This window comes from Leuresthes tenuis, unplaced genomic scaffold (genome assembly GCF_036924035.1).
Source record: "Leuresthes tenuis unplaced genomic scaffold, fLeuTen1.0.hap1 SCAF_14, whole genome shotgun sequence".
Classification (NCBI taxonomy): Eukaryota; Metazoa; Chordata; class Actinopteri; order Atheriniformes; family Atherinopsidae; genus Leuresthes; species Leuresthes tenuis.
In genome coordinates this window covers 3,802,128-3,829,820 of record NW_027325368.1, presented here as the reverse complement: position 1 = coordinate 3,829,820, position 27,693 = coordinate 3,802,128, and the positions used below count along the sequence as shown (strand labels likewise).

At 41.5% G+C, this 27,693-nt stretch overlaps 1 protein-coding gene across 1 annotated transcript in view; it reads left to right on the top strand.

Moving 5' to 3' along the window:
• The window catches only part of kcnq3 (potassium voltage-gated channel, KQT-like subfamily, member 3), a 115,302-nt gene that overhangs the window by 79,167 nt on the left and 8,442 nt on the right, over nucleotides 1-27,693 (top strand). Inside the window, exons 3-10 of the mRNA XM_072364053.1 lie at nucleotides 16,019-16,109; nucleotides 17,887-18,013; nucleotides 19,314-19,486; nucleotides 21,511-21,684; nucleotides 23,800-23,910; nucleotides 24,923-25,018; nucleotides 25,093-25,191; nucleotides 26,802-26,824. Of these exons, the coding sequence (XP_072220154.1) occupies nucleotides 16,019-16,109; nucleotides 17,887-18,013; nucleotides 19,314-19,486; nucleotides 21,511-21,684; nucleotides 23,800-23,910; nucleotides 24,923-25,018; nucleotides 25,093-25,191; nucleotides 26,802-26,824 (894 nt within the window). The remainder of the gene's footprint in view (nucleotides 1-16,018; nucleotides 16,110-17,886; nucleotides 18,014-19,313; nucleotides 19,487-21,510; nucleotides 21,685-23,799; nucleotides 23,911-24,922; nucleotides 25,019-25,092; nucleotides 25,192-26,801; nucleotides 26,825-27,693) is intronic.

Sequence of the window (27,693 nt, the reverse complement as noted above, 5' to 3'; positions counted from 1 at the left end):
GGCACTGAGCTTTTAAAGCAACACTAGAGAAATTTGGGAACGTCAAGCGCATAATTTTGAAGAACATCAACCATTATTTTACAAGTTTCCGACCCGAAACCCCCCCTTTGAGCACCTGGGGGCTGAGATACCGCAGTTTATCACTGGCCCTGGGTTTTATCCAGTACAGTACTGTTGTTCCTAAAGTTTAGTTCTTGGATTTCCAGCTCTTTTTGTTTCTTTTTGACAATGCTGCCTTCCACGTTTGGGTCCGCAAAACCATCCACCCTGGACCTCATGACTCTGGGAACCGCAAGTAAACCTGCTGCCTGAGAGCAAAGCGCTCTGTGGGGAAAATATCCAACTCTGTGGTCCTTAAGATGTGATGGAGCTCGGTCATTAAGAGCTTTATATGTGAGGAGAAGAACTTCAAATTAAATTCTATTCTGAATTTAACAGGGAGCCAATGAAGAGAAGCTAAAACTGGAGAAACACCATCTCTGCTGTTAGTTCTGTTTAAAAACTAGACCGTTTGCAGGTAAAAAGAGGATTTTTTGTTGTTTTATGAGGATAAAATGTACCTCTGCGCTGTGGTCATCGACAGAGATTCAGATTAAACCGAAGAGCAGGTCATGTTTTAAACGATCAGACTCTAAAAGCCTGAAATCTTAGAACAGGAACTTTATTTGATGACTTAATAAAACACTGAAGATCTTAATAAGATCCACGTTTGGGGACGAACCGTCAGCTTTATTCTCATTTCCTCGCCTCTCCGTGGCAGACAGCTGGTCGTAGTGGCGCTCTCCCTGCGGCGCGATGACGATGACTCTGTGGAACTGGGTCAATAAGTCTGGTTTCATAACTTCAGTAAACAAACGGCTGAGAGCCGCTCACGAGGCGCCTGATAGTGTTATTTTTCACCATCGCTTGACTCTGCTGTTAATAACTCCCAAACAGGCCGTGAGGGTGACAGCCGGCTGATTGATGGATGAGTTCAGAGGCTGATTGATGAGTGAAAGGCGTCCTTTTGGAGGTCGGAGCACACAGAGGTGGAGGCATCCTCTACTCAAGTACTTACAGAAAGTTTTGTTTCCTAATCAGCTTTTCTGATTGAAAGCTTTCCTTTTTCCCTTCCCTCCCTCTTTTTCCTGACATGCTTCTATCCTTTTTCCTTTTCCAATCTCCTTCATTTCTGATCTTTAACCCTTTTTTATTTCCTTATGTCCTTTCTTGTCATTTTCACACCTTTTTTCTTTCCTTATTTCCTTATTTCCTTAGCCTCCTTTTCCTTTTTCATTTCCTTCTTGGCTTTTTTCATGTTCTTACTAGCCTCAGTGCTTCAAACTCTCTAACTTTCCTTATTTCCTTCCTCCCCTCTGTCCTTCTTCCTACTCTCTTTCCCTTTATTCCGTTCAATCTTCCTTTCTTCCCTTCTTTCCTTTCCCTTTCCTGCTTCCTAATCTCTTAACTGCTCTTTCGTTATTATTTAACCTTTAACCCTCCTTATTTTTAATTTCTTCCATCCTAAATATCCTCATTTCCTTCTCTCATTTCTTCCTTATTTCCTTTCCTTCTTTAATTCCTCATCTTTTTTACTGTTTCTCTCCTCTTTCCTTTCCTTCTTTAATTCTTTCTCTCCTCTTTCCTTTCCTTCTTTAATTCCTCATCTTTTTTACTGTTTCTCTCCTCTTTCCTTTCCTTCTGGCCTTCTCTCCATCGTATCTTTTTTATATCCCTTTTTCCTCACCCTCTCCCGCCTCCTCCCTCAGTTTAAATCCTCCTTCTTGTACTTCTTCTAGCCTCAGTGCTTCAAACTCTCTAACTTTCCTTATTTCCTTGTTTCCTTAGGCCCCTTTGCCCTCCGGCTGCACCTTATTTCCTTCCTTCCTGCTTCCTTTCTTCTTCTTTGCCTTACTTTCCGTTCTGCCTCTCTACCTTTCTTTATTGTCTCAGTGCTTATAACTTTCCTTTTTCATTTCCTTCTTGGCTTTTTTCATGTTCTTACTAGCCTCAGTGCTTCAAACTCTCTAACTTTCCTTATTTCCTTCCTTCCCTCTGTCCTTCTTCCCACTCTCTTTCCCTTTATTGCGTTCAATCTTCCTTTCTTCCCTTCTTTCCTTTCCCTTTCCTGCTTCCTAATCTCTTAACTGCTCTTTCGTTATTATTTAACCTTTAACCCTCCTTATTTTTAATTTCTTCCATCCTAAATATCCTCATTTCCTTCTCTCATTTCTTCCTTATTTCCTTTCCTTCTTTAATTCCTCATCTTTTTTACTGTTTCTCTCCTCTTTCCTTTCCTTCTTTAATTCTTTCTCTCCTCTTTCCTTTCCTTCTTTAATTCTTTCTCTCCTCTTTCCTTTCCTTCTTTAATTCTTTCTCTCCTCTTTCCTTTCCTTCTTTAATTCTTTCTCTCCTCTTTCCTTTCCTTCTTTAATTCTTTCTCTCCTCTTTCCTTTCCTTCTTTAATTCTTTCCCTCCTCTTTCCTTTCCTTCTTTAATTCTTTCTCTCCTCTTTCCTTTCCTTCTTTAATTCTTTCTCTCCTCTTTCCTTTCCTTCTTTAATTCTTTCTCTCCTCTTTCCTTTCCTTCTTTAATTCTTTCTCTCCTCTTTCCTTTCCTTCTTTAATTCTTTCTCTCCTCTTTCCTTTCCTTCTTTAATTCTTTCTCTCCTCTTTCCTTTCCTTCTTTAATTATTTCTCTCCTCTTTCCTTTCCTTCTTTAATTCTTTCCCTCCTCTTTCCTTTCCTTCTGGCCTTCTCTCCATCTTATCTCTTTTATATCACTTTTTCCTCACCCTCTCCCGCCTCCTCCCTCACTTTAAATCCTCCTTCTTCTGCTCTCTGACATTATTCTTTCTGTAAACCTTCAGCGCTCGTCTGTTTCTGGAATCTCTGATTCTTCTTGCCCTCGTTCAGCTTCAGTTGAGGCACGTTTTTATTTAACTGAAGCACCCACAGTTGCCTTCCTCCCATCTTTCTGTCCATTACCGAAGGGGCAGGGAGCCGTTACTGAACCTAATTTCCTTTGAAATGACCCTGATTATACGACCAGGAAATCTAAGACAATTAGCATTCAGGGTTTGAGATTTGGTCTTTAATCCTTAAAGATGAGGTCAGTGGTGTGCGTCAGCTCCCCCTGCAGCGGAAACCGGGGGAGACGTCAGTTATTTCAGACCGATGCATCACTCCATCTGCTGTTATCGGCTCATCACGCTCCCCTAAAGCTGGGATCAGAGAATTTAAACCTCAGAGATTTAGAAACTGTGCTGTTCTCTCTATATGTTGTACTTCCAAAGCGTTAATATAGACAAACAACCAGCCAAACTCCTTTTCATGAGCCAGGAAAGTGAGCGTGCTTTCTCCTTTATTCACTTCTCAGACGACAACATTGAATTGGAGTGAGACTAAAAAAGAAAATACAATAAAATAGACTTAATAAACTACTATATCACCAACAGGTAAGTATGAATGACTTTGAGGACAATAATAGAACAAACAACCAGGTGAGTAGCATGTAACTGTTTGATGGTATTATCAGCAGTAACACTAATATATTCACACAAACTTACAAAATGTCCACAATAATCATGAATATCAAACATGTAAAGACATAAAACTTGGATTAGATGTGACAACCTTCAGATGAAACCATTTGTCTTCAGATTACAGAGCTTTCTACTTCCTATTTCCTGTTTTTCTCCACGGCTAAATGAAAAATAAAAGCAATTATTTGTGTATAAAACTGATTTTAACAGTCAGCTTGGATTCTCTTTAACATAAACATATTCAGGGTAGAACAGAAACAAAAGGCAGCCTTTGGTTGAAAATCATTTGTGTGTTTCCGTGTTTTTCTTCTCCGATTTCCACCGACCTCATCCAGGTCAGGTAGTTAATAAGATCAGAGAAGTGTTAAAGTTGCTGAAGTTTAAAGCTGCAGATGCTCAGTTAGACCCTCCAACATCTGGAAGATGCTGCCACGTTTTTTTAACTATCACATTTAGAGATATGAAGCCTTTTCCTGTGGTCACATTGGGTGTTTGTGTGATTTTAAGTGAAATATACGTACTTTAAACTGGTTTTGTTAACCTCTGAGTGACATTATTTGCATGTGTCGAGCTCAGGGAAACTGATAAGTGGAATAAATCTGTTTGATTTTAAAGATAAACACACAAGAGATGTTGACATTGACATTCACTAAGTTATATTTTTTTTAAACTATAACTATAACTGTTCTCCTTCTGACCGTATGGTCCTAAATTAGAGAGACGTTCGAGTTGTTCCTGCAGAAATGTCTCGATTGAATCCTTATCATTGATGCTCAGTTAGACCCTCCAACATCTGGAAGATGCTGCCACGTTTTTTTAACTATCACTTTTAGAGATATGAAGCCTTTTCCTTTGGTCACATTGGGTGTTTGTGTGATTTTAAGTGAAATATACGTATTTTAAACTGGTTTTGTTAACCTCTGAGTGACATTGTTTGTCGAGCTCAGACGTCAGATCGTCTGATAAGTGGAATAAATCTAAGTTATATTTGTTTTAAACTATAACTGACCGTATGGTCCTAAATTAGAGAGACGTTCGAGTTGTTCCTGCAGAAATGTCTCGATTGAATCCTCATCAACGCTCAGAGCTTGTTGATTTTATCTGCCAGTGATCACGTTTTTCCCATGATGATCAAAGGAAGAAACGGTTTAAACTTCCTCCTCCTTTTGCTCCATTTTGTTCCTGCTCTGCAACCGAGACGTCTCCTCTTCAACTCAACTTGATTTGGGGTCTTATTCCAGGCATTATTTGGGCTTTTTGGAAAGCCTTAAACTTAAATAGATGAAAAATTGTTTAAGTTCTATCATAGACAGGTTGATAATGCTGTCGAAAATCACAGAAAGATGATCTTTTATCAACCTGCTCTGACTTTGTTTGACCTCACTTAATGCCACCGAAAACTGAGACGAAAGCTTTGATCTGACACTAAAACCAAGCTGCTGCTTTTAAGCTGAACAGCATCCTTGTTCACATCACAGCGAAGCTCCGAGCTGCCGTAAATCTCTCAGAAAGAGAGATTAAAAGAGCTTCATTGATCCGAGTGAAGTCCCAGGAGGCCGCGGGGCAGCAGACGACTTCATGATGGGACTCTGAGGCGATTTGATTGGCTCATCACGGAGAGCTTTACGCTCCAACAGTCAGCCGCTGAAGACAGATGAGTGATCAGAAGCTTATTTCCTCCTCAGTTTCTCGAGAAAAGTCCCATCTGAGTTTGCTTCTGCAGCTTTTTGTGCCCAAGTAACAAATGCTCTGTTTTTGGCTTTAATGAATCAGATTATTTAGACTAATTAGCTCGTTTGGACTGTTCAAACATCCCTCCGTCCATTTTCTATACCTGCTTAATCTGTTGGTCGGGGGGTGGAGCCTGTCCCACCTGTCCTGGTCAAACATCAGTCAGAAAATGAGTCATTTCCATACATTTCAGTTCCACCGAGTAGAAATTACAGCACTTTTTATGCACAGTACTCCTCATTTCAGGGCTCCAAAACGTTTGAATGGCTTCAGGTGTGTTTTCCAGGTGTTTGTGGTTACTCAGGTGTGTTTTCCAGGTGTTTGTGGTTACTCAGGTGTGTTTTCCAGGTGTTTGCGGTTACTCAGGTGTGTTTTCCAGGTGTTTGTGGTGACTCAGATGTGTTTTCCATGTGTTTTCCAGGTGTTTGTGGTTACTCAGGTGTGTTTTCCAGGTGTTTGTGGTTACTCAGGTGTGTTTTCCAGGTGTTTGTGGTTACTCAGGTGTGTTTTCCAGGTGTTTGCGGTTACTCAGGTGTGTTTGCTGTTACTCAGGTGTGTTTTCCAGGTGTTTGCGGTTACTCAGGTGTGTTTGCGGTTACTCAGGTGTGTTTTCCAGGTGTTTGCGGTTACTCAGGTGTGTTTTCCAGGTGTTTGCGGTTACTCAGGTGTGTTTGCTGTTACTCAGGTGTGTTTTCCAGGTGTTTGCGGTTACTCAGGTGTGTTTGCGGTTACTCAGGTGTGTTTTCCAGGTGTTTGCGGTTACTCAGGTGTGTTTTCCAGGTGTTTGCGGTTACTCAGGTGTGTTTGCGGTTACTCAGGTGTGTTTTCCAGGTGTTTGCGGTTACTCAGGTGTGTTTTCCAGGTGTTTGCGGTTACTCAGGTGTGTTTGCGGTTACTCAGGTGTGTTTTCCAGGTGTTTGCAGTTACTCAGGTGTGTTTTCCAGGTGTTTGCAGTTACTCAGGTGTGTTTTCCAGGTGTTTGCGGTTACTCAGGTGTGTTTGTGGTTACTCAGGTGTGTTTTCCTGGTGTTTGAGGTTACTCAGGTGTGTTTTCCAGGTGTTTGCGGTTACTCAGGTGTGTTTTCCAGGTGTTTGCAGTTACTCAGGTGTGTTTTCCAGGTGTTTGCTGTTACTCAGGTGTGTTTTCCAGGTGTTTGCGATTACTCAGGTGTGTTTTCCAGGTGTTTGTGGTTACTCAGGTGTGTTTTCCAGGTGTTTGAGGTTACTCGGGTGTGTTTTCCAGGTGTTTGTGGTTACTCAGGTGTGTTTTCCAGGTGTTTGCGATTACTCAGGTGTGTTTTCCAGGTGTTTGCGGTTACTCAGGTGTGTTTTCCAGGTGTTTGCGTTACTCAGGTGTGTTTTCCAGGTGTTTGCGGTTACTCAGGTGTGTTTTCCAGGTGTTTGCGGTTACTCGGGTGTGTTTTCCAGGTGTTTGCGGTTACTCGGGTGTGTTTTCCAGGTGTTTGCGGTTACTCAGGTGTGTTTTCCAGGTGTTTGCCGTTACTCAGGTGTGTTTTCCAGGTGTTTGCGGTTACTCAAATGTGTTTTCCAGGTGTTTGCCGTTACTCGGGTGTCAGTCTGTAGTTGTTCAACATGAGGAGAGAAGCTGTGAAGCTATCATGAGGCTGAGAAACAAGAATAAAACCAGCTTTTTACATTCCTTCTTGATTTCCCAAAGTGGTTTACATTCACAGGTAAAACAAACTTTCAAAGAACTTTTACTAATTACGTTAAAAGCAGCGATTCACCAGGTTTCTATTTCCAGTTTTTATTTGCATTTAGAAGATGTGAATGAAAAAAAAGTGAAAAAGTGAATGGAAATCATAAAAACTGTGTTTTGTCTTTTTCAACTTGAACCCCAGCTGTTTCCGGTATATAGAATAGAAATATAACACTTCTGTGGCTGTGCATGTGTGCAGAGGTTCAACACGGCTCAACAGGAGTTCAACAGAGCGCGATAATAATGTTGGAGGTGCGATAATGATACAAGTCAAGTGTGAGCAGAAGTAGTTTCCGTGTAGGTAACACTTCTGTAACTGAGCAGGTGTGCAGGAAAGAGTATAATAGGAATGTTCAAGGTGCAGTGGTGAGATCTATGTGTCCAATGTTGTTGTTTATTGTTGTTTATGCATTTAGCAGACACTGTTATCCAAAGCGACTTGCAGGTAGGCAGGTAGCCTAAGGACCCCTACTGGAGGTAATACCTTTCATGCAATGTGTGCGGTTCCTGGGGTAGAAGCAGTGAAATATTGTCCATAGTTTGGCTGCTGTTTAGGAGCCTTGTGGCAGTTGGAAAGAAAGCCTGAGGTTGGTCCCTGAGGATGGAGGCAGCTCTCCTCTGGTGGTTGATGCTCTGCAGAGAGGGCAGTGGTGTCCTGGTGATCTTTTCCGCTGTCTTCGCCACTCTCTGCAGGCGTTTACGGCTGTTGTGCTGCCGTACCGTGCAGTAATGCAGCTCTCAGCCATGCAGCTGGAAAAGGATTTTAGTGGACCAACCAAGCTTTCTCAGCCTCCTCAGGAAGTACAGCCACTGTTAAGCCCTCTTAACCACCTGTGTGGTGTTTCAGGTCCTCACTGAAGTGATGCTCCTCTTCAAGTTCTTGGATGAACGGCGGCCAATGAGGTTTCCTTCCTCATGTTCGATATCTTCTCTGGTTGCTTTTCCACCTTATTCCTGTAAATAAGGGCCTCAGATGTTAAGCTGCTGTCCTTGCTGCTGAAACTATCGGTTTGTTTATCATCAGTGAAGATGTCAGCTGTCGTGTTGCTGATGCTGCATGTTGAAACGGGATCTTTCACACACCACATGGTGGTGATATTCCCAGTGAAACACTGTTCTGCCTGATCAGCAAATCGCAGCCTGAGTATCCTTTTCTCTGCTCCCACTGCTGAGCCATCCCCCAGCGAGGGAGGATGGGGGAGGAGGAGTCCCTGGAGGTGAAATCCATCACTCCCAACGTGGTTTTCTATTGAGATCACCGCAAACACTGTAAATCTGACCTCCTGTCAGCGACCAGAGGTGGCGTCGGGGTCACTGGAGAGAGCTCTGAGAAAATTACTACAGATTCCTGACAGACCCAAAGCTGTCCGGCTGAAATTAATCCGTAAATGATTCATCGGTCATCAATAAAGGTAGGGCTCAGCGATGGGGCGGCGTAGCTTCGATAAAAGTCCATCTGAAAGGCCATCAAACTGCGGGATAAGAGGAAGTGACGAGATCAGTCAGCTGAGATGTTAATTCTACCACACAAAGAGGAAAAAACACTTCATATCTGATCATTTACTAAAAGTTTCAATCTTAAACAGGAAAATATCTATAATAACATAATAACAGAGATGTAAATACATCTATAACCAAATTAGGATAAAGAAATGAATAATTTTGAGGGAACAAATAGATCGATACGATGTAAGAACTTCAATATATTTCAATTAAAATAACAAAATAATGTGAAAACTGAGTGGAAATAGCGGCATTAACACAAGCTTACATGAATGCCGTTTAAAATTAAAGCAGAAAAATTCATTTCTTTAACATTCTGTAAGATTATTTTTGCAAAAATTACTTTTTTATTCCATTTTAGTTGCGTTTATCATCATATAAACTTATGTAGCCAGTTTCAGTCGTCCGTACTATCTAATATTGGTGTTTACTGAATAGAGAACTGAATATGGGATCCACTGGCTGCTTTGTGATTGTGGGCCTGATATTTACAGATACATAGCAGCACAACGGGTAGATTCATAATCTGCTCTGTGGTTTTTGCTGCTAAATCTTTGCTCTGGTTTAGTTATTTCTTAGTGCCTTGGTTTAGTCTCTGCTCTGTGTTCTTATTTTGGTATTTTCTTGGTCTTTTTGATCCTGAAGCTTGACGTCTTTGTCCTCATTGCGCTGGTAGAACCATTGTTAGCCGGCTTCGTCCCGCAGAATGTGTTTGTTGCCCAGTTCTACTGTTCTACTGTTAGCGATATCTGATATCAACTGCACTTTATGTTTGATGTTTTTGCTGTGAGTCTCAATACAGTTATGTCTTAGTTGTATGTCACTTTTAACTCGTGCACATTTGGAGTTAGATAAACGAAATTTCAGTCTGCTTGCAATGTACTGTTGTAAAGCTTGATTGACAATAAAGTTCGCTTTGACTTTGACTTTGACAGATGATGGAAACACTTTTGTTGCCGTCTGCTCCGGCCTCATGCTGCTAAAGGTGCAAACTCCGGCAGAAACGGCGCCGTAAACCTCGGTTCCACGTCTCTTTGCTAGTGAAACAAGCGTCTCCTCCTGCCCCAAACAAAAAGTGGTCGACTACGTTACGCCTGATCCACCAATCGATTCGTCCCTTAGATCTTCTTTGATCTTCTTCCCCACTGTTTGTTCCAGCTGGATGTTGGACGCTCTTGTGGTGTGTTCAGGTGTTACAGGAGGATCTTCAAAATGTCAGTTTGAGGCTGAACTGAGGCTGAAAGCAGCTGCATTGTTGGATATTCACCTCTCACGTGGATTATATGTTTGCTCGAGGTGTTTCACAGCTGAATCAGTTGCTCTCCTAAAACATTTCTGTGAGCATTGAGGCTGCTTCATCCCAGCATATCAGACGTCCTCGGCTCTCATCTCGTCCTTGTGACTGCAGTCATTAACACCACGCTGCTGCTGTCCTTTTCCACCAGTGTTTGCATATCGCAGAGCAAATTAACTGTCAGAAATGCATCGTGTGCACTCTCTTCATTGAATCTCGGCGGTAAATTGGTTGTTGGGAATCCTCAGGGGAGGAATCAGCCCCGGGGAGCCCGGCAGGGCTGAGCGTCCGCTGGGCTGATGGATGTAAAGTGGATTAATGGAGACTGAGAGGCTGCGCAGGTGGGCTGCTCATCATTTCTGTCACATGACCTTAGATAAGCGATAAAGCCAGATAAACACATCAGATAATTAGAAACATCTTCTGGTTCTAAGCTCATGTTTTTTACGTCAGCTTCAAGTTTTCATTCACAGAAATCAGAACTGACATGATTGCGACAGAAAAAGTTAGTTTTTTCTTACTCTTTCTTTGTTTGAGTGTCATTTTATGACTTAATTTTGGTTTATTTTAGCCTGTGTTTGACCCACTAGAGCAGGGATGTCAAACTCCGGTCCTCGAGGGCCGCTGTCCTGCAGGTTTTAGATATTTCCCTGCTTCAACTCACCTGATTCAGATTAAATGAAACTCTTCAAAAGATTGTTACATTCTGCACAAACCAGCTAGTGATGCATTGATCTGAATCAGGTGTGTTGGAGCAGGAAACATCTAAAACCTGCAGGACAACGGCCCTCGAGGACCGGAGTTTGACATCCCTGCACTGGAGCCTCCTGCTGTTGTGTGAAATGTGGCTCCTGTAAATCAGCCTTTAAGGAGGATGTTCTGCTGAGGTGTTGCATGATGTTTCAGAGCCACAAAGTCAATGTAGGGAGGAGATTAGGGTTGATGGATGGGTTACTGTGCAGCCTGGTTCTCATGAAAAGTCGTAGTTAATGCGTGACGAGTTAGTTTGCGTGTTATTAAGCTTTTGTGTGCTTTTATGTTTCATTTTAGATGAAGAATTTCAAGGAAATGGCGTCCTGCCCTGGACTTTTGCCCTAAACTTAACCATTTCACAGCATTTAATTTTGATTGTTTATAACATGATGGGTGGAGACCCTCCACCATACTTTACCCTGAACCTAACCACCCACCAAAAGCTTAAAATGCAAATAAATTACACGCCAAAAGTGCCAAAACTGACATACTATAACGCATTATTCTGTCACGCCTTTGCTTCTTGATTCTTTCCTTCAGTCCTTCATTCCTTTTCCATAAAGTCTGCTCAGACCAAATACCAACAATTGGTTTGAAATGTATTTTTCAGAAGGTTATCAGAACTTAATTTGTGGTAAAGTTTAGCTTTTCTTGGAGAAAAATCTTGGCTCAGCGACACAGAAGCTTTTATTTAAGACAGCCACACCCCATAATGTCTTAATAATGTAAAAACTAGAGCACATTAGCATGTAGCTAGCTATAAATACTCTGGCCCCTGATGTAAATGACCCAGGAATGATGAGACGGACGGATACAGGTGTATCTACAGAGTTACTCCCTTTTCAAGACAATGTTTCACCTGATAGTTTTACAAACAACCACAAACAGCTGAGTTAAACTGCAGCTAGTAGCTAACCAAACTGACTTTTCCCCTCCTCTTAAGTCTAATAGCCGATCCTATCCCACATTGTGACCCCAACCTTTTTCTCCCATATGAATCCTGCATATCCTGAGGCTTTAGGACAGTTGTACATGTACAGTTAACACAGAGATATATCCATCAGCCATCAGATTTCACCTATTGAATTCCACTTTAAATGGAAGCAAACTATAAAACTATAGAGAAAACATCTGTTTATGTTTTATCATCTGAGATTAAATCACGATATTATAACAATCGTATTGATTTATTCTCTCCTAATATCACAGTTGCAGTCACTTCTGCTGGTAGATAGATACCAGTTTACCAGTTTAACTGCTCATCTGTGTGACTGGGATTGGATTAATGGAGCCCCCACTGTTGGTGGCGTCTGATAAGCTCAGAGTTTAAATGTATGCAGATTCTGTGCGGATTTGCCATCACTCTGCATTCAGTATGTCGAGCATTTGGATTGGATATCAGAGCCTTCTTGTTATTATGGGATTAACAACCAGCTCCAAGCAGTGAGCCATTTTCCTCAGAGTGTCGGCCCACTTTAATAAAAAGCCCCATTACTTTTAGACCTCCACGAGGTTCAGAAACACACTCCATCTGCAACCTGTCACTCTTCACCTTCTCTCAGAGATAATGGATGGAAAGAAATGTCCTGTTTCCCAGCATCCTCTTGATTCCCAATCACAACCCAGATTGGATTCTGGGCTTCATTTATGTGTCCAACAGGCAGGTAATGGACTGTTGCAGTGGTATCATCCAAAGCTATTACGCACTCTCACTTTTAGCCAGTCTGACTAATGGTGATGGTGGCCGGAGGTGTTTTGTATTATTTTTCTTTCTGCTGTATATTTTAATTAGCTGCATTCACTCTAACGCAGAGATGCACAGTTAAACCGATTTTGACGGCAGCTGCTGCACAATAAATTGTTTTAGTGAAAGCAAAGAAGAACTTTGCTCTGAAGCTATTAAAATTAAATAGTTTGTTTTTTTTCCCCTCGTCTAGTTCAGTTTAATGAGTTGATCTGACCTTGTGTTGTTGAGTTGGTCATTTCCATTCAGGATGAATTGGTCTGTTCCATTTGGGTTTGGTGAGTCTGATCCAGGTGGGATCAGTTAATCTGTTCATGTGTGAATCAGATGGTAGATTCCAGTCAGTTTCAGCTAATTTGGTCTGTTCTGGTTAATTTGATTGGTTGTTTTTCTATTCGTCTGTTCCAGTGGTCTTTATTTTTCACTTGGCCTGTTCCAGGTGGGGTTGGTGGATCGGTTCTGGGAAGGATCAGATGTTCTATTCAGTGGGTCTATTCAAATGATTTTTCTAGTCTCGTTAGTCCTTGTCTGTGTCTGTTGGTCTGTTCCAGTTTGGATAAATTGGTCTGACCTGTGGAGTTTACTTGGTAATTTCCATTCTGGATTAAACGGTCAGTTTGAACCAGGTTGAGCCAGTTAATCTGTTCCTGTTTGGATCAATTGGTTTCAGTGAAATTTAAAAAAAAAATTTGAATTTCAATTTTTCATCAGTGAGTTTTGTTTGGTCTGGTTTTTTTTCTCATGATGAATCCACAGAAATGTTGAACATCATCTTGAACTAATCAACTAATTGAGGTGTTGCTTTCCACATAGGATCAAGGCGTGTTTTATTAATTTCGACCTTTCAATAGAGACACGCTCTAGTTGTACTGTGTGCTGCTACTGGAGGAAAAAAGATACTCGACTTATCTTTGAAATATGATGAAACTGGCTCTGGTTTATGTTGCACTAGATTTGTATTGATTCATCCGTTTTTAGCCGCTCGTAGCTGTGGTTTAACCTGAAAACTGAATTATCGTTCAATTAAAATTCAAAGTGCAGTAGCAGCCTCTTGATTGAAGACTTATATTCACACTCATATTTTCTGTATGTGCCTTTTTTATTGATACCGTTTAACGCCTCTTCATGTGTTGGATCTAATGGGCATCGACGTCGCTCTGTTTGCTTTATTGAACAAACTATTTGAAGCATCTGTTGGATCGTATTGAGTTAATATCGATTTGGTCCGCTTGTTCCAGGATTATCTCTGACCTCTGGATACCTTTGAGGAGAAATGCTCCAATTTAATTTACAGAGCAGAGAGGCTGACATGATGTAACTTCAATAAATAAATAAACAAAAACTACAACGATGCACTCAGATGTAGATCAGCTAGCGTCCGCTAACTCTCATAATTACCCTGTTCGGCAGTAAAATATTCATGCTGTTATGATTGTGCAGCATGTAAAAATCTCCTCAATGCTGCCTAATGGCAACACTAAAGGACTCAGGGTGGAGGTTAAAAAAACAGGGCCAAAGGGCAGAGCAATCAGTGGCTTTTTGAGGCCGAACTCTTTCCAAACATTACAATTATTATGTTAAAAAGAAATCACCGGAAGGCAGCAATGAACCTGAAAAAAACAGCATGAACAAGTGACATTTATGCTTTCCCACGAGTGTTTTCTCTGCTGAAGGAGATGAATCAGACCTTCTTTAAAAGCCTGACGTGAAGGTCACAATCGTAACTCGTTGTTTCTGAAGGACTTTAAGTGACACATCTTTTATACATCATATAAACAGGTTGTTCACCTCAGTACCGAGGCGGCTGCTGCCTTGTATGTTCCTGACTTGGTCGCCTGTCATTTACTGCCTGTGTTGGAGCGCTCAACACAAAAACACGGGAATTATGACTCAGTCTGACTCATGCGGCTCTCTTACAAGTCAAGCTTTAAATATCTCATCGATTTGTATGTAAAACAAACATTTACGGGGTTGTTTTCCAAGAAGAAAATCGTATTATATGTATAAAAACCCTAAAAAAACAGCTGGAGGAACATGTTGCACCTGCTTAGATTAATTGGAAACAGGTCAGTAACGTGATTGGGTATAAAAAGAGCACCTTGGAGAGGTAGAGTCTCTCAGATGGACAGAGGTCCAGGAATCTCCAAGAAACTGCGTCTACTAATTGTGGAGCAAATTTCAGAATAATGCTCCTCGGACTTGTATTTTTCCATAATCTACAGAACATAATATCATGAAAAGACTCTGGAGACATCTCAGTGAACAAGGGACACAGACAAAAATCGTTTTTTTGGTTGTCTGTCACCTTCAGCTCTGCGTTAAAAACTGATTCTGTCCTGGAAATCAGTGCATGGACTCAGAAACACTTCCAGAAATCACTGTCTGTGAACACAGCTCATCGTAACATCCACAAATGCAGCTTAAAGCTCTGTTATACAGAGAAGAAGCCACATGTGAACATAAGACAACATGAATACAAAGCATAGAAAAAGCATGCAGTGTCTAAATTAAATTCATCCAATAATAGCCTTCTAAAATCAAAAGGATTAAATTAATTAAATAGAAATGAAAATTCAGAATTCAATATAAAAAAAGCAAGAAATTCAGAGAGACGAGTGACTAAAACTATGATAATCTGTGTCTGCAGTTGGAGTTTGAAAAGGAAATGGCTTGTTTTTATGTCCCGAAGTCGAACACCAGAGAATAAGAGACTCTGAAACTCACAGAAAACTTGCTTCCTTCCTTCTCAGGTCACGATAAAGTTCTCAGAGGCTTTCTTGCATTTCACGTTCTGTCATGTGATTTGGTTGATTTTAAACCTGCTCGCGATCTTTTCCTAAACATAACCGAGTAGTTTTAGTTCCCAAAAACCAGGATACTCTGATGCCTAAACTTAACCACGAAAACTGACACCAAACCAATGAAAACATGGACTAAAAAACCTGTCTCAAGGTGTGATTGAACGGCTCGTTTATACCTCAGAGACGCAGAAAACAGGAAAGTTTTGGTGAAATGTTCAGGCAAAAACAGTAAAAATCAACTCTTTTTATTTTTCATTAACTGAAACATTTTGAAAAGCTAAAAAATACATTTAACACAACACAGAGGTTTCAGGCAGAAATAGGAGACATGAGCTAATAAAACTTTATCTCTTGAGTTTAAAATCTAAATGACGGAATAATTGATTTGCTTAAGATTAATTTGCTGCTCCATTAATCAGTTCAGTGACAGCTGAGGCCCTGAGAGAGTGTCTGCCTGAGGGTGAAGCTTAAAAAACACCTCCAATGACTCACTGGGATTCTTTTGGCTCTTTAAAACCCAAAAACAGACCCAGGACCTCGAGTTTCTGAGCCGTATTTATGCATTTTGAAAGAAAATTTACATCAAAGTTGATATTTTGTCTTATTCAAACAGGTTTGTGCAAAAGGGACAATTCTGCTGTGTTTTTATTCACAATTTAATCTGTTTTCTTTCATTTTCCATGTCTAACCTTTTGTTTTTGTTTTATTTTCCTGTTTGTTTTCAACTTAAATACTATATAGATAAAAGCTTCAGTGTTTATCTCTGCAACGACACTCATTTAAAGAGAGAAACCACGCCCTCTAGTGGCGACCGTAACAAACTGCTGTTTTACAGCACACGTGGCCTCGATTTGCTGTTTTTTGCTGCTTTTCTGCATCCTGAATGCGAGCTGTATGTTGTTTTCACACCTGCTTGCTCTAAACTGCTTGTTATTTTGTGTTTCTGCAGGTTTCTAATCGTTCTGGGCTGTTTAATTCTGGCCATTCTGACTACATTCAGGGAACATGAGAAGGTGTCTGCACACTGGCTGGTTATACTGGTGAGATTACTTCTTTTTCGCCTCATTGTGTTGCTTTGGAAAGAGCTTTAACCTCCAGTTAACATTCCTTTTATTCTCTGTAAACATCTCAGTTATTATTTAGAAAAAAATTACTCTTTTACACATAAAGATGTCATCAAAATCAAAATGGTCTCATATCTAAAGTAAGAAATTGTCCTGTTGTCTTTTTCCTATTTCTAATCAAATAAAATGTTTAGTTAATTTTTAAATCGCGAGTTTCTGTTTCTCTTTGTTGAGTTTAGCTGCTCATTTGGAAACATGGTTCAAGTGTGTTTCGACAGAAACTTGTGCCTCATTTTCTACAAATTCTTCCAAAACTCAGAAAGAAGAGTTAGAAACTGAAAATGTATGTGGTTTTCTGTCCTGATCCGGTCTTCAATTCCTTGCATTTTCCCTCCAAGCAGCCAGACTTTCCGAAAATCTTTTAAAGTGGTCTTGAGCAGTAGTTCTCCAGCTTTCTGAAGGTCTTTCAAAGTGTTTCTTTGGACATTTTCTGCTTTTTCACTAATTTTGAGTCCAGTTTGTTAAGCCACTTAACTCTGATCTATGAACCATTCAGGCAGAAAAAAGGCTCCTAACTCAAGGGATGAACCAGTGTTGTGTCGACACAGAACAGACAACTTAGCAAAGAAGCCATTTTAAATTGGATCTTTAGGCACTTTGTCACAAAGACACATAATTTGTTCCCATTTCTTTAGTTGCATCTATGAAAAACAGCAAAGAAAACACAGTTTGACAGACAGAAAATAGGATTTCTGCAGCAACAAGGTGATTCCCAAAGAGCTATTAGCTGAAAACTTGGCATATCTCAGCATGGTGTGCAGTGTGTCCTTAAAACATTTGAGGAAACTGGACAAGTGGAGGACAAAAGAAGAAGTGTCAGGCCTAAAAAACTATCTCCAGCAGATGAACAGGATCTGAAAGTGATGTCCTTAAGAAAGAGGAAAAAATCCAGCTGTGACCTGACAGGACCTGAGAGATGCATCTGGACCTTCAGCTGATCCATCTACTGTTGGCCCAAGCCTCATCAGAAATGGGCTCCATGGAAGGGTGGCTGTCAAGAAGCCGTTCTTAAGGAAGGGAAACAGGGAGAAAAGGCTGAGCTGTGCCAAATGACACAAGAAGTGGACTGAAAATCAGTGGCAACAGGTCTTATGGAGGGATGAATCCTCCCCAGAGCCCGGACCTCAACATTATTGAAGCAGTGTGGGATCATCTGACAGAGAACGGAACAAAAGGCAGCCCACATCCAAAGAAGAGCTTTGGGATGTCCTTCAAGAAGCCTGGAGAACTATTCCTGAAGACTCCTTAAAGAAATGACAGAAAGCTTGTCTCAGAGGGTTCAGGCTGTGTTGGAGAATAAAGGAGCTCAGACCAGATATTCACTTTAAAGCTGCTCAGAACTGTTAAAACTCTTCATTTTTTTAAATTAAAGTTTTAATAATTGCACCTCCAGTACTTCCTTACTTCCTGACAATAAAATAAGGTTATAAAGAACCTTTATAATCGTGCTTTTCAACAGTAAGATGTATTGGTTTGTTGTATTTCTCACCTCTTTCACCATTTCTATTGATCACATCAACATTTTGGGACACACTGAACTCATATTTGATCTGAGCTCTAAATGAGACTGAAAACAATCCAACAGATTGTTTTTCATGCCAAACGTCTGATTTAATTTAATGCAGATCTTTTTTAACTATGCAGCAGATATATTTAGTGCTGGAGCTGAAAGATTAACACTCTTCCCACGCAGGAAACCTTTGCCATCTTCATCTTCGGAGCAGAGTTTGCACTGAGAATCTGGGCGGCAGGCTGCTGCTGCCGCTACAAAGGATGGAGGGGGAGGCTGAAGTTCGCCCGCAAACCGCTGTGTATCTTAGGTAAGGAGGTGGAGTCAAAGAAATGTCCTGATAAATGAACACAGGGTGCTCCCTGCAGCTCCCGCCCAGCGTTGGAGGGGAGTTTAAAACGTTAAAACGTTAAAACGGTGGGATGAAAAGTGGTCTTTAGCTAACTCTGCTGGAACATTAGCCTCAGATATAGTTTATCCACTGGGCTCTTATGTCCTCTGAGGCTGGAACTGAACCCTCTTTGTGGCCCAGTTTCCTCTTTAGCAGAGAAGGTGATTTAAAGATTTAGAGCCAGTGTTTGGCTTCTTCTCACAGTTTAACGATATGATGCAGCACCTGTTTATTCTCTTTAGGGCTGGAGATACAGGCAAAGATGGGCCTGGAGCAGCTGGTGATGATCAGGAGTTACGTGTTGTGTCAGAACATTTAACAGCAGAAGAAGCATAAAAACAACAAAACCAGTCGTGTAAAATGGTGGAAATGCATCCAGTTAGTCTCCAAAGAGCGAATAGGAGTGTGTGGAGCTAAATTAGAGACTTTTTCTGTAACATATCGCTATAACGTACAATAAAGTAAACTGAGTGTCTCAGTTTGGTGTTCAGTTCAGATTTCATTTGAACGTGTAAAACTGAGCCGTATTTGTAGTTATGTTGATTTGATTAGTAATTGTACTCGTTGTCGCACTTTAAGATATCAGAATACAAGTTAGAGTTACAAAACCTTCGTCTTTCTCCGAGTTTCGGTGAATCATAAAGTGTCCTTTGGAGGAAATGGCTCAAACTCCTCTGGATAACGTTGTTCTCCAGCAGCTCTGATTGGCTATGCCGTCCGAAGGCCTCTGGAGTCTCTAAGAGTCTTTACTTTTGCTCAGAATCAGAACGACATTTAATGTGGAAAAGACCCACAAAAGAGCTGGAAAAGCCCCACAAAAGAGCTGGAAAAGCCCCACAAAAGAGCTGGAAAAGACCCACAAAAGAGCTGGAAAAGACCCACAAAAGAGCTGGAAAAGCCCCACAAAAGAGCTGGAAAAGACCCACAAAAGAGCTGGAAAAGCCCCATTTGTGAGCAACAACCATCCTGAAATAACCACAAAAGTGTGACTGCGATTAGTTCGGTCGAAGCATCAGAAAAGCTGATTTTCTAATGACACGACCGACACGTTCCAGCTTATTATTCCCAGTTCTGATCCTACTTTGGATGGAAACACCCAGATAATTGTCTTTATGTCCAGCTTGCAGAGCACCTCATCAGCAGGTCAGACTCATTAAACTCTGGATAAGAGCCTCTTATTGAGATGTATTTCTGAAACGCTTTGTCTGTTGGGCCTCAGACATCTTCGTGCTGATCGCCTCCGTGCCGGTGGTGGCGGTGCGTAACCAGGGTAATGTGTTGGCCACCTCCCTGCGCAGCCTGCGCTTCCTGCAGATCCTGCGGATGCTGCGGATGGACCGGAGAGGAGGGACCTGGAAGCTGCTGGGCTCCGCCATCTACGCACACAGTAAGGTAGGAATGAACGTCTGAAGAGGCTCAAAGTTAAATGAGCTTCTACCTGAAGCTGCCTTTTATCTACCATCATGTAAAAAGATCTCGTTTACTGAGACAAAACTAAGTGAACCCTGACTGCTTCCACAGGAATTAAGAGGGTAAGAAGCAGCCAGGTGCTGCTGATCAATAATTAACTGATTAACTGATCATCAGTCAGTGTGAGCAGCTCTATAAAAGCAGGAGTTCTGTCAGTTTAACACGATGCCAAGGAGGAAAGACATCAGCCAATGATCTTAGAGAAGCAGCTGCTGCTGCCCATCAGTCTGGGAAGGGTTATAAGGCCATTTCCAAACTATCTGGAGTCCATCATTCTACAGAGAGAAAGATTATTCACAAGTGGAAAACATTCAGGACAGCTGTCAATCTTCCCAGGAGTGGACGTCCCAGCAAGGTCACCCCAAGGTGAAGAAGCCCAGAGCTACATCTCAGACTCTACAGGCCTCAGTTAGCATGTTAAAGGTTAAAGGTCACCCCAAGGTGAAAAAGCCCAGAGCTACATCTCAGACTCTACAGGCCTCAGTTAGCATGTTAAAGGTTAAAGGTCACCCCAAGGTGAAGAAGCCCAGAGCTACATCTCAGACTCTACAGGCCTCAGTTAGCATGCTAAAGGTTAAAGGTCACCCCAAGGTGAAGAAGCCCAGAGCTACATCTCAGACTCTACAGGCCTCAGTTAGCATGCTAAAGGTTAAAGGTCACCCCAAGGTGAAAAAGCCCAGAGCTACATCTCAGACTCTACAGGCCTCAGTTAGCATGTTAAAGGTTAAAGGTCACCCCAAGGTGAAGAAGCCCAGAGCTACATCTCAGACTCTACAGGCCTCAGTTAGCATGTTAAAGGTTAAAGGTCACCCCAAGGTGAAAAAGCCCAGAGCTACATCTCAGACTCTACAGGCCTCAGTTAGCATGTTAAAGGTTAAAGGTCACCCCAAGGTGAAAAAGCCCAGAGCTACATCTCAGACTCTACAGGCCTCAGTTAGCATGTTAAAGGTCAAAGGTCATGACAGCACAGTTAGAAAAAGGCTGAACAAGGGTGGCTTGTTTGGAAGGGCTGCAGGAGAAAGCCTCTTCTCTCTAAAAAGAACATGGCAGCACAGCTTAGGTTTGCAAAGCTGCATCTGAACAAAGCTCAAGACTTCTGGAACAATGTCCTTTGGACAGACCAGAGCAAAGTGGAGATGTTTGGTCCTAATGCACAGCAGCACGTTTGGAGGAAACCAAACACAGCATATCAGCACAAACACCTCATACCAGCTGTCAAGCACGGTGGTGGAGGGCTGATGATCTGGGCTGGTTCTGCAGCCACAGGACCTGGGCACCTTGCAGCCATTGAGTCCACCACGAATTACATGAAGCTATTTCTGTTAAAGGTGGTTCTACATGTTTGTTGAATACATTTCACGGCTAAAACCTCCTGAAAATGAAAGTCCTGCCGTTCTGGTCAGCAGATATTTCTCCAGTCATACCGGAAACACTCCAGCTCTATGTATAGATATAGACCACATATGTCAAAGTCCGGTCCTGGAGGGCCACTGTCCTGCAGGTTTTAGACGTTTCCCTGCTTCAACACACCTGATTCAGATTAAATGGATCTCTTCGAAAGATTGTTAAGTTCTGCACAAGTCTGCTAATGATGCATTGATCTGATTCAGGTGCATTGAAGCAGTGAAACATCTAAAACCTGCAGGACGGCGGCCCTCGAGGACCGGAGTTTGACATCCCTGATATAGAGAGTTACTCTATTGATCCCAGAGGGAAAGAGTTTAGCATGTAGCTGTAAGCTAGCAGCAGATGCTAGCAAACAATGCTTTCTCATCAACAGTAATAGACACAGCGTAACTCGTAGTGATGTTAACTGAGAGCACCACACACCTTCACACCTAACAGCTGGAAAGACGGCTTAACCCACAGAAATGTTTCAAAGAAGTCAGTTTGATTGTGTTTCAAAGGAAAACAGTTCATGCTCGTTCGTACTTGTGTTTTCGTAGGAACTGATCACAGCCTGGTACATCGGCTTCCTGTCTCTGATCCTGGCGTCTTTCCTGGTCTATCTGGTGGAGAAGGACGACGTCTCCGTGAACGTGCCCGACCATGAAAACCCGACAGCCCAGCCCAAACCGCAGGACTTCGACACATACGCAGACGCACTGTGGTGGGGGCTGGTACGTATGTACGTTACAGACCAGGCACCAAGGGGCTTATCCGAGTCCTGGGGAGTCCTGTGGTTCACATGGTTGGTTTTCTCTCATATGGCCCCAAATCAGAAAAAGAAAAAGAAAAAGTTTAAAAAGTGGACATTAAATGTGACTTTTATTTAATTCCAGACACGTTTGGTCTCTACAACTTCATCTTTGTGTTTAATATGAACTCATTTTTGCATTTCAGGCCTGCACACAAAGTTAGAAAACCCTGTAATCATGATTTGGTACAAATAAAAGAATCCACAAAAGGTCTTTCGGGTGCAAAGATGATCAGAGGATCTTCAGTTTGTCCACAAATGTGTAAGAAAATCACTGAACTGCTTAAAAATAATGTTCTTTCAAGGAAACACTGGAAGGGTTCTGCTTATTTCTGCCTCTACAGAGCAGAATATCACTAAAGCATTCAGAGAATCTGGAGGAGTTTCAGTGTAAAGGACAAGGGAGCAAGTCTAAGCTGGACCCCGTGACCTCTGACCCCTCAGACGCTGCATCAAGAACCGTCATTCATCAGCAGCTGATAGAAGCACATGGACAAGGGATTACTGTGGAAACCTTTGTCAAGCACTACAATACAGAGTTCCATTCACAAGCTTTACTGTGTAGGAAAGAAGCCTGATGTTAACCTCGTCCACTTCTCTGGGCTCGGAGGCGTCTGGGATGGACCGTCACACGGTGGAAACGTGGGCTGTGGTCAGACCCATCAGTATTCCACATCTTTGTTGGAAGAAATGGAGCAAAGAGCAAAAGCAGCATCCAGCCTGCTGTCAGCAACCAGTCCCTGCAGCCAGGCTCTGTGATGGTATGGGGTTGGATCAGGGGGCAAAGCTCATTTCCACTTCTGTGATGGCAGCATTAATGCAGAAAAGCTCACTGAGATTTTACAGCAACATATGCTGCCTTCAAGGCCACATCTTTTCCTGGGACGTCCAAGCATTGTTCAACCAGACCATGCAGAACCACATTCTGACACATGGCTGAGGAAGAAGAGGAAGAAGAGGAAGAAGAGGGTTCAGGTGCTGGACTGGACCAACGGAGAAGGATGATGTTGGAAAACTTGGGACAAAATAACACCTGAAACTCTTCATCATTTGGTGTCCTTAACGCCCGAAAGTCTTAAGTGTTTTGAGAAGAAGTGAAACCATTACAAAGTGATGAAAGCTTTACTGACCCAACTTTTTTGGAACGTGTTGCCGGTCTGAGATGTAAAGATTGATGTATATTACCAGATAAAAGGCAGGCGGTGAGATAAAAGTTCATTATGTCTACAATAAAATAATAATAATAATAAAATAAAAGTCAAAGTAAAAGCAAAGTAAGGTTATTAATGATGTGGACTGGATGGGAGTTGGCAGGTCTAAGTTTAGCTCCAGGTAAACCTCCCTATAAGAGATGGATGGAGTCATCAGTTAGCTCCTCAGCTAATGCCCTTTCTGGTTCGGACCCAACGGAGAATGACGAGAACTTTGAAATTAAAACTACAACAGCATAAAAACCTTTAGACAATCAAGGAATAGTGGTCATATAACCATCCAAATGGCCCCAGAGGTCAAGAGAACTTTATCCCTGCATCAGGTTGCAGGTATTTAATTGTTAGAAGGATTGAAAACATCACAAAGTGCTGAAAGGCTTCTTTCTTTCTTTGTTGATGGGAATCTGCGACATTAACAGCTTCAAAGTCAGCAGCTGGAAAACACGGCGTTTGTGTTGCATCCGAAGGACGAACGCGAAGATTAGCCTGCAGTTTGCAGAGCTTCCTGCTTTAATGAGTGCCTTCGGCCTTCGGCCTCATTAAAGCCGGCGTCCTTCAGCCAAAAGGACTAAACTTTAAACTCTATGGCAGCAAGCATCTGCTCAGCTGTGATTTTGTGATTCTGTGGATCGCAGCCAAGCTCCTCCACAGAAAAGCATCCCCACTGAGGTTGTTGTGATCACTGTGTGTTTGTCTGACTGCTCTTCTTCTGCAGTATTTGTCTGACTGCTCTTCTTCTGCAGTGTTTGTCTGACTGCTCTTCTTCTGCAGTATTTGTCTGACTGCTCTTCTTCTGCAGTGTTTGTCTGACTGCTCTTCTTCTGCAGATCACTCTGACCACCATCGGTTACGGGGATAAAACCCCAAAGACCTGGGCGGGGAGACTGTTAGCCGGCACTTTCGCTCTGATTGGAGTGTCCTTCTTCGCCTTGCCTGCTGTGAGTTTACTCTCCTGGACGTGTGTTTGGATCAGGGCGACTGGACTTCTTCTTCTTGCTTATTAAAGATGTTTCACGTCTCTTCCAAAAGGCTTCTTCAGCTCTGGATTCCAGTTGAAGCCAGAAGTGAAGAAGCATTTGGACTCAGACTCAACTTTATTGATCCTTTTGGGATGAAACATCTTAAACTATTAACTTTTCTATTCACTGTGGTTTTAAAACATTTGCAGTTGATTTATCCATAACCTCCTCAAGTCGAAAATGTGACCGTTTGAGACGACTTTTAGCGATTTTAGATAAATAAAGTGCTGAGTAATTAAAAACGATCTCCAGTTGGTTCCACATGTTGCATATTTTAGCAGGAATTTATCAGAATGATATATACATATCTATTATTCCTATTATTCTCGTTATTTTTGTTCAATTATGAAGGAATATTAATATTTTATTTATTTATTTTATTTAGTGATTCATTGGTAAATTAATTAGTTGGTAAACTGGTTTGTAAAATGACCAGTTTTTTATTTCTTTAACTGTTTAAAGATATAAAACACTTCTATTGTCATTATTTATCTGTGCATGTCGTAAAAAATAAATCATCTAAAAAACATTATTATCAGTAAAATCTTCTATTTTTACTGTTATTTTTATTATCTGACTGATTTAACGGGGACGCACCATGATTATCTACAAATATTCAGCTGGTTGACTGTAATCGGTCCATCAACGTAAACCGAAGGCAGAAGCTGATGTTTATCTGATGTTTAATCGATTTTAAACTGGTAGGATTATCCTGCAGCTGCAGCAAACATCCAGTAGGGGGCAGACTTTGTTTCGTTTGGCCAATAAAACACTGAAAAGTCAGCGAGTTGGTGACATTTCAACAGGCTAAAAGGGCTTTTGAAGCAGTTATTTTTCAGACTTCTTCTGTGAAAGGTTACGATAAAGGTCGGTTAATGAATTATGGTTAATGTCGAAGAAGTTGTGCTCATGCAAAGTGTGTCGGCTGCAGGGTATTCTGGGCTCTGGCTTGGCTCTGAAGGTCCAGGAGCAGCACAGACAGAAGCACTTTGAGAAGCGCAGACACCCGGCGGCTGGCCTCATCCAGGTGAGACGCCGCCTAACATCATCACCACGTCCGACTCGACCTGGTTGTAATTATTATTGTCTTCTTATCTCAAGTCTGCCTGGCGATATTATTCCACCAATCCAATCAGGGAGGACCTTATTGCCACATGGAGATTTTACGAGACGGTCATCTCTCTTCCCTGTTTCAGGCAAGTCGAACTGCGAGTTCCTTCCTCTGGTTTTATATCAGAAACATTTGTTTTCAGGCTGAGTGTAAGGAATGACCTGGAATGACCATTTTCAGTATTTAAATGTGAATCTCCATCCTGGGAAAATCGATTTAGACGTGCCACAAATGTAACTAAAACAGCACAGAATAAAACTGCTAATTCTTGTCTACATGGACATGAAGAAAGTAGTTGAGTTAAACATGTGACCCAAGTTTGTCTCCCATCCAGACCGGTTCTTGACTCAACATTTCGTGCTGTTCAGTCCGGTTTAACCCTTTCAGCACCTTTAAGCACCACATTTTAACAGGATTTCAAAAAGGCTGCAGCTTAAAAATGCTCCGAGATAAAGAGATGCAGTAAATGGGATAAATGTTGAGTCGGACTCAAAGTTTAAAGTAGATTTAATCGCCTCGTTTGTGTTTGATGACATCACTGACTCGTCTGCAGCCAGTGGGGCTGGAATATGAAGATTTCAAACAGTTCTGAGGCTAATCGTGACGTTTTCCTGAACTTAACCACACAGTTATTAATGCTTAAACCTAAACAACAGCTTGCTTTAACCCTTTAAGCGCCACCTTTGCAATAAAATAGGCTGAAAGTCCAACATAACGCATCAAATCTTGTTTCTACTCATTACCACTGGATGGCAGCCCTTATTATTTTATTTATACCCCCAAATTTAGGTGTGTTCCCATTCAAAATTGTCGAGTAAATTGATGATGAAGTGAATGAAATAACACGCCATATTGGGGAAGACCATTAGCTCATGTGGCGAAGTGTTCATATTAAAGATGTCCAGGAGAAATTCAGAGAAAATTAATAAAGATTATTTAGCAAGAGAAGATGTTTTGGTTCAAATCTTTGCTGATGAAGATTCAGAGGGAGAGAATTTCCCTTGAATGGAGATGGATCAGAGGGCGGTGATTTAAACCTGTTGCCCCACAACTGTGAGGGAGGTAATGATGCAGGAAAAGGTACGGGGGGGTCTGAATGTGGCTGGAAACAAGTGTGAAGACCAGTTCAATCAAACACCGAAGCCAGAATTTTACCAACTCTTACTGAGATTCCTTTTATGTGGATGAAATGACCAAAAAACATGAAAAAAATCATATTCTAACAATAATGAATTCAGAAAAGGATGAAAACCGTGTCATCAGTGATGTAATCGCATGCAAATTAGGAGGTTAAATTGAATACCTTTCTGCACACTCAGCATTTTTCCCATTTACAGCATCTGTTTATCTCTTTATCTTCAAACATTTTAAAGAAAAATGATGACAGCAACACTAATTCCTCTGTGCTCAGACATAATCTTGGTTTACATTGTTTTAAATGGAGCGTTCTTCAGCTCCCTGATTTCTCCTCAACAGACATGAAGAATGCAGTAAAAAAGACCCACAATCGATACGTTAATAAGGAGATATATGAACAACAATGTTCCCTCCAGGTCTTAAATGAAAAGATGGAGATTCTTTATTAAACGTCACACAAATCCCTGAAAGTGTGTTTTGATTTTAGCTTCTGTTCAAGGATGTTTACCTCTGAAGTAAATATGTGACCTTTGTGCTTTTTCTCTCCCTGCTTCAAAGGAAGGACACCTTGGAGGTCATGGTGAGGTGGGTCCCTGCTCCTTGAGCCCCTGCAGAGGGGCTGTAATTTACAGGAAAGCCCCATTTCCCATAATATCCCAAACAGTCCGATCTTAAATAACTTCCTCTATTAATCCTCGAGTCAGATTCATCTCTCTGTGAAGATTTGAGTCTTGATTTTGAACGCCCACTCGTCCCGCTGCCTCCCACATCAACCGTAAGGACATTTAAACTGAGAATAGAAACCTATTAGTGGCTCCATTAGTTGCATCTCAGCTATGAATGACAATTAGACAGTAATTACCGCCTGAGAAGAGGTTTGGTTTGATGATTTTTCTTTTTCTGTCCATGACGCTGAGCAAGAATTAGTCTCGAAACATGGTGGAAATTTCACAGATGGCGTCTTCTTTTGTGAAAGCTGATACTTAACAGTACACTTACTTTTATTTTAATCACATTTTAGTCATTCAGCGGGTTTGATTCTCCAGAAAAATGACAATGAGCACAAAAAGCTTGACTGGTTGTCACAATTTCTCCTGTTATGTGGAAGTATATTCATATAATATATAAGTATATTATATATAAGTACGTGTCAGGACATAATAAAATGGGGTAAATACAACCTCAGAAGATGAGCAACAGTACCCAACTGTGTCGTTATGGATTTAAAGCAACACTAGAGAAGTTTGTGAACCTTAAAACTATGACCAACGTTGACGTACGATGGCTTTTCCTTGCATTTCCAGGCCTGAAGCTGGCGTTTGTCGGCCTGTGTGACGTTATCAGTCTCTCACAACGTTTCTCTCTTCCCAACGTTGCTTCAGCTCATTGAGGTGAACGCTGACTGAGCTGTTTGCCTCCTTGTTGCTAAATTGGTTGGTTGTACCAGTGTAAAA